Source organism: Musa acuminata, unplaced genomic scaffold (genome assembly GCF_036884655.1).
Source record: "Musa acuminata AAA Group cultivar baxijiao unplaced genomic scaffold, Cavendish_Baxijiao_AAA HiC_scaffold_1142, whole genome shotgun sequence".
Classification (NCBI taxonomy): Eukaryota; Viridiplantae; Streptophyta; class Magnoliopsida; order Zingiberales; family Musaceae; genus Musa; species Musa acuminata.
Genome location: NW_027021354.1, coordinates 126,496 through 141,407, shown reverse-complemented (window position 1 = coordinate 141,407; position 14,912 = coordinate 126,496). Strand labels below are relative to the sequence as shown.

At 34.6% G+C, this 14,912-nt stretch overlaps 3 protein-coding genes across 3 annotated transcripts; 2 read left to right on the top strand and 1 right to left on the bottom strand.

Annotated features, from left to right (window-relative positions):
- The first annotated feature begins 7,502 nt into the window (after positions 1-7,502).
- LOC135671572 (uncharacterized) lies at positions 7,503-10,561 on the top strand. The gene is made up of 4 exons (XM_065179778.1): positions 7,503-7,659; positions 8,902-9,060; positions 9,135-9,407; positions 9,767-10,561. Exons 2-4 carry the CDS (start codon positions 8,917-8,919, stop codon positions 10,403-10,405), a joined length of 1,056 nt encoding a protein of 351 aa, XP_065035850.1. The 5' UTR covers positions 7,503-7,659; positions 8,902-8,916; the 3' UTR covers positions 10,406-10,561.
- A 1,048-nt stretch (positions 10,562-11,609) lies between these two features.
- LOC135671575 (uncharacterized) lies at positions 11,610-13,546 on the bottom strand. Its single transcript, XM_065179782.1, has 2 exons — positions 13,262-13,546; positions 11,610-12,367 (listed from the first exon to the last, which is right to left on the bottom strand). The coding sequence occupies exons 1-2, from the start codon at positions 13,429-13,431 to the stop codon at positions 11,761-11,763; spliced, it is 777 nt and encodes a 258-aa protein (XP_065035854.1). The 5' UTR covers positions 13,432-13,546; the 3' UTR covers positions 11,610-11,760.
- A 97-nt stretch (positions 13,547-13,643) lies between these two features.
- On the top strand, positions 13,644-14,903 carry LOC135671574 (probable CCR4-associated factor 1 homolog 11). The gene has a single exon (XM_065179781.1). The coding sequence runs from the start codon at positions 13,804-13,806 to the stop codon at positions 14,665-14,667; it is 864 nt and encodes a 287-aa protein (XP_065035853.1). The 5' UTR covers positions 13,644-13,803; the 3' UTR covers positions 14,668-14,903.
- The last annotated feature ends 9 nt before the right edge of the window (positions 14,904-14,912 follow it).

The following is a 14,912-nucleotide window of genomic DNA, read 5'->3' as shown; positions in this document are numbered from 1 at the left end:
ATTTGTTAGATTATGTGATTAAGATATATTATAATCTTGATTAGATTCTAATTATCATTTATTAATAAAATAAAAATATAATTTAATTATAATAGGATTGATTTTTTAGGAGATGAATTTAGTCTTGAGAGACTATTCTAATTATTATCTTAGATTTTCTATTTTTATTTATAAAAATTATAAGATATTTTAGAGATGAAACATTAATAATTAAGATTATAGATTTATTTTTAATAATTTTTAGTCTCTAATCTATCACTCATAACGATCTTATGAAGTATAAGAAAACAGGAAAAGACGAATCTAGTTCTCCTAACATAATTATTATAACTTTCAAATTTGATAATGGTATAATTACATATTAGATAAAGACTTTTTTAAATAATAATAATAAAAAATATATCATAAATTTAATCTATTATTATTTGATTTCAGTTTATAGTATTAAAGCTTTTCACATAATAATAATATTAATATAATCATGATTTTTATGCTTACAATTGATATTAAAGTCATATCTTTGAAATCAAATATATTAGATTTGTTTATTGGTACTCTTTGCTTACGAAAATATATTATTCAGTTTTGATTTACGAAAATATAATAATACAATCTGTTTTTTATCTAATCCGTCTTGTCTTTTGCTTACGGGTGATACAAGGTTCCTTGTATTTGATCGATAGATCATCGTTGATAATTTATTGTTAGTGATAATATTATTTAGGGTGATGGCCTTTGTAGCTGTGAGTCGAATCGCGGGCAGCAACTACATGCATGTGTTATTATACATAGTGAAAACATTGTGGGGTGCGACAATCATAAGCAATCGCATGCACGAATACTTATGTACAATAGCCTTGCAACGATTAGTCTACCTTGGTCGCAATCTGTTGTAGTAGTGTCAGTGTCACGATGGTTACAATAGTAATACTACCCACAACGGTTGCAATAGTGTCACTATGTGTGGTGGTTATAGCAACACTACCTATAACGGTTGCAACAATGTTATTGCACTAACATTTACTAGCTACGATCGGCATAGCAAACAAAATAGCCACGATCGCACAAACGCATGGGCATAACCATGAACAGTGGCAACCGTGGGGATCGTTAAGTGATGCATATGCACAATTACGCGTCGGCACGACAACATAGCACAACATGGCGATCGGTGAGGTCGCCAGTCGATAGTGTTAAGATAGCTGTCGCTTAGAGTGACAGTTGTAGGCGATGCCCTTGTGCCGTGGCAAGCGCATGCCTCGCACAACGATTGCGTAAAAGGAAGCTGGAAAATTAGGGTTTTAGTTTTGAAATTATGATTTTGCTCTTATAAATCAGTTAATTTCAATTTATATTCTATTGATTGTTTTACCCTTCAAAAACTATATATTTTTATTATATATCCTAAGAAAAATTATGGTTTTACTCATCAAAAATTAAAATTTCTGACTTGTGTCCTCAATTTTAAAATTAACTAATATAATTTACTTTAATCAAGTATTTTGATCAAATTTGATCATGATTGTATTTTGATTGCTTAATTAGATTTACATTCAATCAATCAAATTTCGATAGAATTTCGATTAATTTTTAACTTTGATTAACTTTATTTTTTGACTAACTTAATTGAGCTTATCCAATTAAATAAGGTCAATCTAATTTAGGATTCCATACAAAAAATATATAAATAATGATTTTTTTTAATTTTCTCATATGACATTTTGATAAATTCTTACATGTGATAATTAAATTTGAATTATTATTCTTGAATATTTGATTGGTTATTCACATGTATATTTTTAAGTTAATAAGTAATATTTTGTTTTTACATAAGGGCATGATTTATATTTTATCATGATTATAATTATCATATGAGTTATTGTTTATGTTGATTAATGTTTAATAATTATCATGATTATTATTTTATTATTATTAAACTAATTTTACATAAATTAGATTAAAAGATACTTAGTGAATATTATTTATAATTTATATCCTTAGGTTTTATTTGATTGATAGTTGCCAAAATGATTTAGACTAATAAATTAAATTAAAGAATTAATCCTAAATGATATTAAAAGATAATATTCACAATGATACAAGTAATTAGAAATTTTAGATAATTCTCATCTTTGAATAATTATATGATAAGATATGATGATACTAGTTTAGATACCTTTATAATTCAGAATTATATACCCAAATATATCAATACTATTCCATAAAAATATCATTAGTGCTCCGTAAATAATTTTAAGCGAACATTAGATATATCAATATTTCACTGAAGGTGAAATATAAATGATATCAATAGTTTATCATATTTTAAAAACTCAAAACATTAATATTATTTTATAGTTTACAATAATACTTCTTTCTAAGCACTCTAATGTTTCTAATATCCTTGTACTATATGGTTCAAATTATTTAGAATAATTAAAATATATATAGTTTACATTGGATGTATTAGATCTTGATCTAGCATTGTTTATTAGAAAATCCACATATTTGACTAATAAAAGCACTATGAAACTAATAAATAAAATTAATACTATGAAAAGATCTACTAAATTCAGTTTAATATTTATAAGAATGAAAATTATAAATAATATAAAAATTTTATTATCATTTACAACTAGCACACAAGAATATTTAAGGACTATAAAAGATAGTTTTAAATATATTGATAAGTCATTGGTTGGTACATTAATGAAAAATTGATTGTGGTTCAATATGATGATATTCGAGAGATTCAATATTACATCTTCAATATGACAAGGCTACGAAACTTAAAGTAATAGTGATGAATATGGATGAATCTATCATCGTATAATTCATATATAATTATCTTCCTACTTAGTTTGGCTCATTCAATATTCACTATAATAAAAATAAGGATAGGTGAAACTTGAATGATTTGATTAATATATATTTAGGAAGAATTAATTTGTTATTCATCAAATAAATTTGTCACGTTTATAAATATTAAACAAACTAATAAAAAATATTTATAATAAAGTACTTCTTTTATAGAAAGAAATGATATATGAAAATGGACCATATTAAATGCAAGACCTAGTAGGAGAAGAAATATATAGACTCTATCTTTATATATTTTAAATCAAATATTATAATGATTCATTCTAATACTTGGTAGATTGATTCTGATATTTCATCTCATCTCATGTTACCAATAACATAAAAAAAAAATTAACTTGGAAATCAAAATAATATGAAATATTAGTTATTATAGGATATCGTCTCAAAGCAAAAGTGATAGTAGTAGAACTTATCGCCTACGCCTAGAGACATGCCATATGATAAATATTGTTAACACATACTATGTTCCTACTATTTCTAAAAAATATATTTATTTTTATAGAATTAATGAGTTAGGAAATTATTTTTTTTCATAATGATAAACTCAATATATTTTATGATTAAATAAAAATTGATTTTAGAATTTTATGTGATGTTTTGTACAAATTTAATTTAAATATTGAGTTTGTAGTGATACTAGTGACCCTATAATCAAATGTTGGATTGAAATATAATTTTAATGATGAAAAATCTTCTATATTATGACAGATATTTAGGGCATATCTTCAATAAAAGAATTAAAATATTAATGAGGAATAGATAATATTTTAGAAGATTTCAATATCACTAATTTTGATATTTGCCTAAATTGTATTAATAAAAGTCATACTAAACATATAAAGATAAATATCACAATGAGTAAAGAACTCAATGAGATTATTCATACTAATATATACAAATCACTCAATTTTTCCTATTTCAATGGAAAGAGGTATTTTATTATATTTATAAATAATTTATCTAGATATATTATATGTATCTAATACATAAAAAGTTTTAAACTATTAACACTCTTGAAGTCTAAAAAACAAGATCGAGAGACAATTAGATAGAAAAGTTTAAATTATCAAATTTGATAGGAGTGGTGAATTTTATAATATAAATAATGAATATGATCAAAATAATTGTAGGATATAATTAGAAACATTATGAGTTATTTCTTTGTACTTGAGTCAATATAAGGTGAAGCTCTTATGATAGCTATGTATATCTTAAACATGATTCATAGTAGGTTAGTTACATCAAATCTATTTGAGTTATGAATTAGGTCCAGAAACAACATTAGGTCCAGAAACTATTTTTTGATATTTTATTGATTATCTAAAAAAATCCAAGGGATACATATTTTATTACCTCGATCATGAGGTAGTAGATTTTGATAATAAATTATTTCTTAAAAATGTTAAAATCAATGAAAATGAAAAATCTTAACGGATCAATTTTGATATTGAGGAGATACAAGTTAATGATGATTATATGTTATATCACAATATATAGAAAGTAATGATTATGAAAAGTGATATGATGCAATTGATGAAGAGTTAAAAAAGTCGATTACAAATGGATCTTTAAGATAAAATGTGACTCGAGAGGTAATATTGAATGATTTAAAATCTAACTTACGAGTAACCATTTTTCTCAAAAAGAAAATATCTCTTATAATAAGATATTCTCTCCGGTATCTAAAAAGGATTCGTTGAGGGTTGAAATAACATTAATAACTTATTATGATCTTGAGTTACGTTGAATAGATATAAAAATAATATTTTTAAATGAGAATCTAAATGAGAAAATATATATGGAATTACATGAATGATTCATAGAAAAGGAAAAGAAAAATTGAGTTTGCAAACTTAATAAATCTATTTATGACCTTAAGTAAGCTTCCAAGCAATTATATATAAAGTTCCATGATACCATTATTTCATTCAAATTTATGAAAAATATTGTTAATTAATGCATATATCTAAAAGTAAGTAAGACCAAGGTTATTATAATAGTCGTATCTATGAATTATATTTTAATTTATATTAAAATATAATTCAACCAATTTTAAGATGATTAATATAAATAAGACAACCAATTTTATTAATATTGAGATATTTAAAGATTTATCTCAAAAATTGCCAAGACTATCTAAGAAATGATATATTAATCGAGTCTTAAAAAGACCTAATATGTAACTTTATTTAGTTAATAATATACCTATTACTAGAAATGAAAGATTAAGAGAAAATTAGTATCATAAGAATGACTTATAAAGAAATCAAATGAAGGATATTCATTATACATGCATAGTTGAAAGTCTATTAAATGTTTAAATTTGTATAAGACTAGATATCAGTTTTATAATTAGTGATGAAAATAATAGAAAATAAGAACAATTACTTAAGAAGCTTTATTGAATAAATGAAAAATACTTCAATACATTAACATGTTCCTTCTCTTATTTATACAATACCAATCTTGGATCGATACAAAGAATGGTTTACAAGTGAGAGACTTCGTGAGTAAAGTAAGAACAGGACCACCGAAGACGAAGAAGCTTTATTGAAGAAATGAAAAATGCTTCAATACATGTTCCTTCTCCTATTTATACAGAGAGAAAGGATTTTCCTCAACAGAATAAAGGATTTTCCTCAACAGAATAAAAAGATTTCCTCATATAGTTGGGGAAATCTTATATTCTATCAATTAGAATATTGAGTAGATACCAAGCAATCCAAGAATGAACATTCGAAAGCTACGAAGAGAATAATAAAATATCTCTAGGGTACAAAAGATTACATGCTTACATACAATAGATCAAATCAGCTTTTAAGTAACAGAATATTCAGATGTTGATTTTATAAATTACCTCGATAGTAGAAAGTCAATTTTAAAATTTATATTCATGTTAACTAGACGGATAATTTCTTGAAAAAGTATAAAATAATTACTTATTGCATTATCAATAATGAAAGCTGAAGTTGTGATATGTTTCAAGACTACAAATGAAATTTTATTGTTGTGGAATCTCACGATTTGGTATAATTGACTCAATTGTCAAGTCGTTAAAAATATTTTATGGTAATTCTATAATAATTTTTTTTTTAAGATTGACAACTACTCTAATGGTTTCAAGCATACCGAGATAGAGTATTTAGTGGTTGAGAAAAAGTCTAGAAACAATAAGTATCAAACGAGAAAATGAGTACCATCTTGATAATTGTTGATTCATTTACTAAATCTTTATGCTTATTTAAAGAATATGTTTTCAGAATGAGACTTGTGAGTAAATTCGAAAAGATATGATGATACATATTAAGATGAATGTTATTATTAAATTTTTACTTAATTAAAGTTATTTATTTTTATTTTTTGATTATATTTATGTTTATGTATATTATAGTTAAATATAATAATAAGGTTATTTTGATAAGATAAATTATAAAGGTTATTATGAATTATATTAGGAAAGATTAATAGTATTGTGGTACATAAAAAAAAGTATGATATTGATAGCATATAATCGATATGACTCATATTAGTAGTTGGACTTAATGTAGTATTATTATACATATTAGATTTATTATCTTATTTTAAAATTTATGATCATATATAAAATAAAATTTATTTTTTTTATAATTTAATTAGATAAAGTTATTTTTTTTAAAAAATATTTATTTATTTATTTATTTATTTATATCTTATCAATTAATAGTTCAAGTAAAAGAATGTTAGATTATGTAACATTATATAATTATATAAGATATATTATAGATCTGACTAAATTCTAATAATAGTTATTGACTAATAAAAGGAAAATCAAATTATAGTATGACTTTTACGAGATGATCTTGATAGGAGAGACTATTCTTTATAGGATCTAGTAAGGATGAAACATTAATAATTGAGATTACAATATATTTATACTTTTTTTTAGAATCTAATTTATCATTCATAATGATCCTATAAATTGAATGATACATCTATAGATGAGATAATTTTTTTGAATGATATCAAAATATATACATCGTAAATTTAATCAATAATTATTTAATTTTAATATTAATTTTTTTTATATGATGATAGTTTAATCATGACTTTCATATGATTAGAATGTTACTCTCTAATCTCTCAGTGGACGATTTCCTCCCCAGGGACCCGGTAGGACGCACGTCGTAGGCTAACACCCGAGTCCGATATTGCTGGCGGACACGACAAAGTCGAGAAACTTCGCATCCAGCAGTTTCAGGGGATGTATTTGGTCTGATTTAATCTACGTTTGCGTGCTGACAGCTACTCGCAAACCCCCTTAATCGCACATGCGAGCATTAGACATTGGTGCACGTCGACTTCGGACCTTCCATGATGCCTGACTAATTCAATCTACGGCGAACGTGAATGGTGGAGGTGGTCAGCACGGGGAGACACCTTTGATTTGTCGACCGACCAATTCAATTACGCCTCTCAGCCAACGGGCGAGATCTGATATCAAGGGCCTTGTCCTTGATCCGACGGCGAGGGACGACCTTTGAGGTCAGAAACGCCGCGTTGACCTTTGGGTTCGGCTCGACCGGGGCGGAAGGTGTGACCGATGATAGGCGGTCGTGAAGCCAGCGGCAACCGGATGGACCAGTGCTTTAATTCGGGTCGCCGTAGTATAATTAATGGCGAAGTTGGGAGGGGCGGCTGGCATCGTCGTGCTCCCCACACGATTTGGGATTTCATTTCGGCGCTTTCCGTCTCTCTTCGTCCCTTGGGATTTCTGTTCCCATCTCTCAAGCATTTCCTGAGGTATTCTCCTTCTATCTGCTCGAATTCTCGATAGATTGTTTTCTTATATCGGAAAAAAAAATCATCTTTACGAGTTCTGGATCGACCATTTCGCGTGATCGCCACAGAAGGATTTTTTTTTGTTCTTCGTTGCGTCTGTCTTGGTGATTTGTTGTTAGTTTTGTCATGCTATTTTTGTGATTTCGAATTCTATGGTGAGAGTGGTTTGTGATTTTGGTGGAAAGATGGGATATTTTTGATCCCTCTCTCTGATGGCACGAGCGTATTGACCCTTGATCTGAACTTTTTTGGAGGATGTTCGTCGTCGCTATCATCCAAAAATTGCAAGTTGATGAAACAATTTTGTTAAAGTCAACCATGCGAAGAAAAAAGGGAAAGAAAAAAGAACTGCATGATTCATGCCTATCCTACCAAAATAAAAAGAAGAATGTTTGATTGATCTTGGGCTATTATTCATGTTCATATCTACTTTGATCCCTCATGCTTAATACTGCAAGTTCAATCTTTTAGGCTGATGCCGGATCTGCCTCCAAATTTGCTCAACTTAATTTCTCTAATTTTCTTTGGTTTTCCACCATGAAATGGTCATCATAGGACTTGGTTATGCTGATGAAAACTCTTGTAACCCTTGGTAACATAACATAAGCGTTAAGCTTATTCTGTTTTCTTGGTAGACTATGCTTATTTATCTTTCTTCGAACATTAGCTATTTAGATAAGGATTTGAAATGGAGAAATTGGCAAACAAATAACATTTAAACAACATATACACCCCAAGTTTCTCTTGTAATATGCTTTTGTTTCACTGAATTGATTTGATATAAGTTTAATAGGTTTCCATAATGAAATGGTTCTTCAAGGTTTTAAGCTGATGGCCAGAAATTTTTGTCACCCTTACTGACATACCATAAACCGAATCATTGTTTTGTTTTCTAGGGACCATACTACTTCATCTTTATTTTAACATTGGCAATTCAGGCAGGGATTTGGATTGAAGAATTGTCTGACCTATAAACAATATTTACATCCATAGGCTATCTATATCTGTATAAGGCCTTTTCCTCTCTTTCTAGGTTATCAGTTCTTTCAAGTGAAAAATTAGGCTATCTATCTCATCTTTCGTAGAATTTTTCTTTTGTTTCCTGTTTCAATATAATGTCATGTTATCCTAGCTTCTGTTGTATATTTTCATATAATAACTGTGGAGGCATTGAAATATTTATTCATCTTTTCTTTGTTTTAGTTGCTTGGCATTCAAATGGAGTCTGGCTTCAGTGGAATATCAAGTGAATCACCGTGTCCTGAGATTTTTGCTCAGCAAGATATTCAAAGATGCCCATTCTTGAGAAATATCAATGAGCCTACCAACTTTTCCTTCTCATCTGTCAATTTTCCTGTCCCTGTAAGTTTCCTGGTGCCATACAAACTAGATGTGATGTGATAATTACTTATGCATATACTCTTTCATTTGTTAAGGTGCAAGGGGCCAAGGGTCCAATCTTTGAAGATGGACCCAATTTTGAAATGGCATTTAGGCTTTTCCATGGGCAAGATGGAGTTGTTCCACTCACAGGAAGATCATCAGAACGTCAAGAGAAACTAGAACCTGAATTTGTTGATACATTTAATCCCTTAGCAGCGAAGGCAGCCACAATCAGTCTTTCAGCTTTTGGAGGACCTTTCGGCTTTGATTTTTTCTCCAAAAAGTGGAAGAGGCAGAATAATAGATCCTCGGAATCAGCTTCTCAGGTAGTTTCTTTATGTTCCATTATTCTTGGCCTGTTAATCGCATGATTTGTTTGCTTTACGTGTATTTGACTTCATTTTAGATGTGTTCTTTGATACTCCATTACTTTGATCATATTGATAATAATAACTTGCTTCACTTTGACAACCAAGAGTGATATGTTTCTTGGCTTTACTGCTGAGCTGTCATGAATGTACACAAAACACATTTCTTTTTGCAAGTGACAATGATCGAAAGGGCTTCTTCTGGTGGAACATTGTGAATCACTGTTGTAGCAATCACAATTGTATTATTTCTACATGAAGTCCATGCTACGAGGCATTATATTCACTAACCTCTGTCTTCACATAAATTGATTCAGAAACGAGGTGATTCGGTGCATGAGTCGCGAAGCAACGAGTGGCTGGAAACCGGGCAGTGCCCCATAGCGAAGTCATACAGGGCGGTTAGTGGGGTTCTTCCTCTGGTTGCAAAGGTTTTAAAGCCTCCACCAGGTATGAAACTAAGGTGTCCGCCTGTTGTGGTGGCTGCCCGTGCAGCACTGGCCCGAACAGCCTTGGTAAAGAACCTCCGGCCGCAACCTCTACCAGCCAAGATGCTAGCTATAGCCATGCTGGGCATGGCAGCAAATGTCCCGCTCGGGGTATGGAGGGAACACACAACAAAGTTCTCCCCGCAGTGGTTTGCAGCAGTTCACGCAGCCGTACCTTTCATTGCAATGCTTAGGAAGTCTGTGATGATGCCGAAGACAGCAATGGCAATTACGATAGCAGCATCAATCTTAGGTCAGACCATCGGATCAAGAGCTGAGCGGCTCCGGCTAAAGGCAGTTGCAGTGGCCAATGCAGGCGACTCCAAAATTCTTCAAACCAGAGCTGTTATATTTGCTCAAAAGACTGGGCAATGCAGCAGCGAAGTAGTTTGGGATCCCCTTTCTCTTAATAAGCTGGAGGGCGCAGACTCTTCCCCTGCTTCTCCGAGGGCTGCTGTATGCTATTGATGAGATGTATTCTCAAACAAGATCTAGTTGACTGATAACCGTTTGACATTTATGTGTGTATCATTATGCATTGCATCTGGGTGTTGGAGTGCTCTTTTACCATCAAATTGTCACAGGCAGGATTCAATTCAAGTGAATAAAAAAGAAATTTCTTGACCTTTTTGCCGTCAGTGTAGTAGTTCTGTCATCGTTTTGTCGATAAATAGATTACGCTGGTTTTCTTTTACTCGGTGGGATCCTCGTGTTATCGTCCTGTCAGGGAATAAACGGGTGGAAGGAATCCTTGTGTGTTTGGTGGAAGGTGTGATGAGGGCCACTTTGTGGAAGCGTTGGTGGGGTTGGTGAAACAAAAGAGAGAGTTTTGTGGACGAGGAGGTCCGCTGGGTTTGGTACGCTGAACTGCTTCCCTTTTTAATTATTCTCTTTTGTCTTGGTTTGATTTGCTTAACTTGACGTGATTAGCGTGTGATTAGCATGTGTTAGGTTTCTATTTGATTTGTTTAATTATTCTCCTTTGTCTCCGTCGGGGAATGACATTGGCCGGACATGAGTGTCCGATATCATATCGACCTGCACTGCACTGAGACCAATGTCGTGATGAGGTGTTCCCAAACATCTCATCATGTGAGGTGCCACCAAGGCACCATGGCCTTCGTGGCAGCCAATCAATCATGTGAAGTTGCAATCAAGGTTAGCCACACAAACTAACACTAATCATCAACTATGTTATGAGGTTGGCAGGTCTAACCAATCACACTAAATAACACTGCTTCAAGTAAAAAATTACTAGGATTAGAGAAAAGATGATGAACTCTGGAACAGAGTTATTAATCCATGTGAAGAGTCATTTCTATACACTGCTAATTTTTTGTACAGAACTTGCAAATAAATTTAAGATATCAAATTTACTCGTCGCCGAAAGTAGGTCGAGTTAGGTGCTCATGAATTCGAAAACCATCTTAACCTGCAAGACGTACACAAACTGGAAGAAGAGACCATCCATCTGTAGCAGCCAAACTTGCAGTTCCAAGGACCAACTACATCAAAATAGAACATGATTCTTCGACTCTCCATTCGTCCGGATCATAGTGTAAGTTCAACATACAGTACAACGATAAGAAGTTCATGAGAAAACTGATCTGAAAATGTGAGAACTTTTCGTTCATCCACTGCAAAAGCATGCTTCAGATATAACAAGGACACGAAGAATAAAGATGTGCAACACTTGCTAACAAAGAAAACCTTACAGATCAACACATAAAGTCCAAGAAAACAACACATAAAGTTACCATAAAATGTTAGAGCTTCAACACTAGAGCTGCCCTTATATGATTGTTCTCTTTCATACCTCTGTCCTATTCTTCATCCTCATCTAAGACATCATTTTCAGCCAGAAGGTGATCAAGGGAAACCTTAGCCTTTTTTGGTTTTGATGAGTCCTCATCAGCCGTTGCCTCACCTCTTCTCTTTTCCTTAGTATCCGTGCCTTCTTCATTGACATTAGCTGACTCTTCAGGAATGGAGCCTCCATTTTTTGCTTCAATATCCTCCTTTGAAACCGAGTCACCAACCTCCATGATCGTAGTAGATTTATCATCTTTGGTCAAAGGTTGTTTGCACTCGACGAGAAGAGTGCGGACTTCCTCGGTGCTCGCAAGGTCCATAGGTGTTTGCCCGGCCTTTGTCTTGGCGGTAAGGCTTGCACCTTTTCTAATGAGATACTTGAAGAGCTCTGGATGGGATCCTTGGACAGCATAGTGCAGAGGGGTCAAACCTTTCCTGTTAGCCGCCCTGACAGAGACACCAGAGGATAATAGGATCCTAATTATCTCTAGATGACCTTTCTGAGCAGCAAAATGGATCGCAGCCGTATCATCCATAGCAGCAGCTCCGACGTCAGCCTTATTCTTGCAGAGAAATCTTACTACTTCGGTCTGCCCAGACCAAGCAGCTAGATGCAGTCTCAATTTCAAATTATTCGTGTCAAGGTAGCAACATTAGATGATCAAACAAAAGATTTTTAAAAAGAATTATTTGTTCCAGTTTTTAACAGAATAAAAACAAAAGGAAAAATGTGCAATGCAGTTGAGAGAATCAAGTTTCAGAATGATCCAAAAGTTGAGTTTGTACCCTATGACTTGAAACTTTCTAAGATGACAACAGGTTTAGTAAGAGAAACTATGATATATCCTTTTTTCGACCACATGGAGGTTCAAGATATTGAATAATTTTTGTTAATTTACTTACCCGATATGGAGATCTTGAAAAGTAAAGCACTTGTTGGATGTTTAAAATTTTTAATACCCAAAAACTCATAACATAAATTGACAGAAAAGAGATGTTTAAATTGTCCACAGCAAAAATTTCTCAGCTTCGTAATGAACATTTCCTATATTAAATCTAAGTATCGAAGCAACACAATTCCACCCACAAGTTATGTGGAAGTTCTTATAACGAAGAGTGTCAGTGTGGATGAATACGCATGTATCATTTCTGCAAATCATTGCCACAGTCATCCTCCATCGATAGATAGTTTCATCATCTATATCCTTTTCTTCATTCTCTTTTCAAAGGAATCGAATTGATATTTAAGACCTAAGACTCAGAAGGGCCAGCTAGTCACAAATAATGCACCAAATCAGACAGCAATCCGAATCCTAGCAAAGGAATTTAAATGAACCAGCCAAGTAGGTTAAAGCTCAAAAACCCTAAGGGAACCTTAAAACTCAGTGCCAAACTCTCGGCGGCGCAATAAGCTGCTCGCTCGACAGATTCTGAACCAAGCGAAGAGCCCACCACATGATAACGACAACAAAAGCGAAGATTGAGGAAAGGAGAACAAGGGAGAAAGGATACGGTGTCCGGGAATGGCGATCTCGAGTATTGACGGCGAGGGGATTAGCGTTGCAGATGGACTCGACCGTGGTGAGGTCCCCGTTCCTCGCGGCGGCGTGGAGATCGGAAGATTCGCTGCCCCCCTTCGGTAATCGGTTCTTCCTCCTCGATGCCGCTCCGGGGTCTCCCATCTCCGCGGGGTGTGCCGTCGTGGAGCTTCAAGCGACGAAGGCAGCGGTAATACATAGTTGATTGAAGGCCGAGACGGTAGCAGGATGGGCCGAGTTAAGGCCCACAAATGTGGAGACGTACTTCGAACGAAGATACCTTGGATCGTTAGAATCGGACTAGGATTCCGAGAGACATTGGATCGAGCTGGGGCTTAACACCCGCATCTTTCCTTCTTGGATTAGGATTATAGCTCGATTCGGATAGGATTCCGAATCGAACTGGGGTTCGGACACTCTGCCTGTTATATAAGGACGTGACCTTTGGACTTGTCACGCATCACTCCTCTCCGACACTCTTCTTCGCTCCACACTGTTGTATCGTCGCGTGGAAAGATGTCTTCGCAACGAGGAGGAGGAGGAGGAGGGCGGCAACATTTGGTGGTGCGCTCGGTTTGGGCGTGGAACTTGGAGTACGAGTTCTCCATCATTGCTTCCCTCGTGGATCGCTTCTCTTACGTCGCCTTCGACACGGAGTTTCCCGGCTTCCTCTACAGAACTCGGAGGCCACACCGTCTTCTCCCGCCCAGCCTGCGCTACGCCTTCCTCAAGGCCAACGTCGACAAGATGGAGCTCGTCCAACTCGGCCTCACCCTCTTCGACGCCTTCGGCGACCTCCCCTCCATCGGCACCGGCGGCAGGGTCGGGTACGCGTGGGAGTTCAACTTCCGCGAATTCGATGTCCGACGCGACCTCCACGCGCCGGACTCCGTCGACCTGCTCCGCTCCAGTGGCATCGACTTCGACCGGCTCCCCCTCTACGGCATTGACTCCGGCCAGTTCGCCGCCCACCTCTATCGTTCCGGCCTCGTCGCTCATTGCCGTTTCTGCCGCCCGCACTCCACTCGATGGATCGCCTTTCACAGCTGCTACGACTTCGCCTATCTCATCAAGGTGCTGGGGTTCGGCCGGCCTCTGCCCGACACCCTGGAAGAGTTCCTCGGCCTGGTGAACTTGCTCTTCGGAGAGACTGTGGATCTCAAGCACATTATGCGCGGCTGCAAGGGTCTCTCCGGCGGGCTGGAGAGAGTGGCGAGTACCCTCGGGGTGCCACGCCAAGCTGGGAAGTCGCATCAAGCTGGATCAGATAGCTTGGTGACCTGCCAAGTCTATCTGAAGATGAAGCGGAGGTTCTTCGACGACCAAGACGCCAAGGTGGCCTGCCATCGCGGCATCATCTACGGCCTACAAGCCTGCTGAATTCCTCCTTCGTTCTTGGAGTTTGTCAACGCAGCGCAGTGAAGGTGGTCGATTCTCAAAGCAAGTCAACTCAAATATGATCTTTCTCTTTTTCTTTGTGCACAAATGTCGAATGTTTCAACGTAAATAATATACAAATCAAGTCGTCTGTCAAATTCGGATGTGAAAATTGATTGCTGCTTGTGATGTATGGTAAGAATCCGAAGATTGTTGGATATGCACCACATCGATCTGTGCTCTGTTAT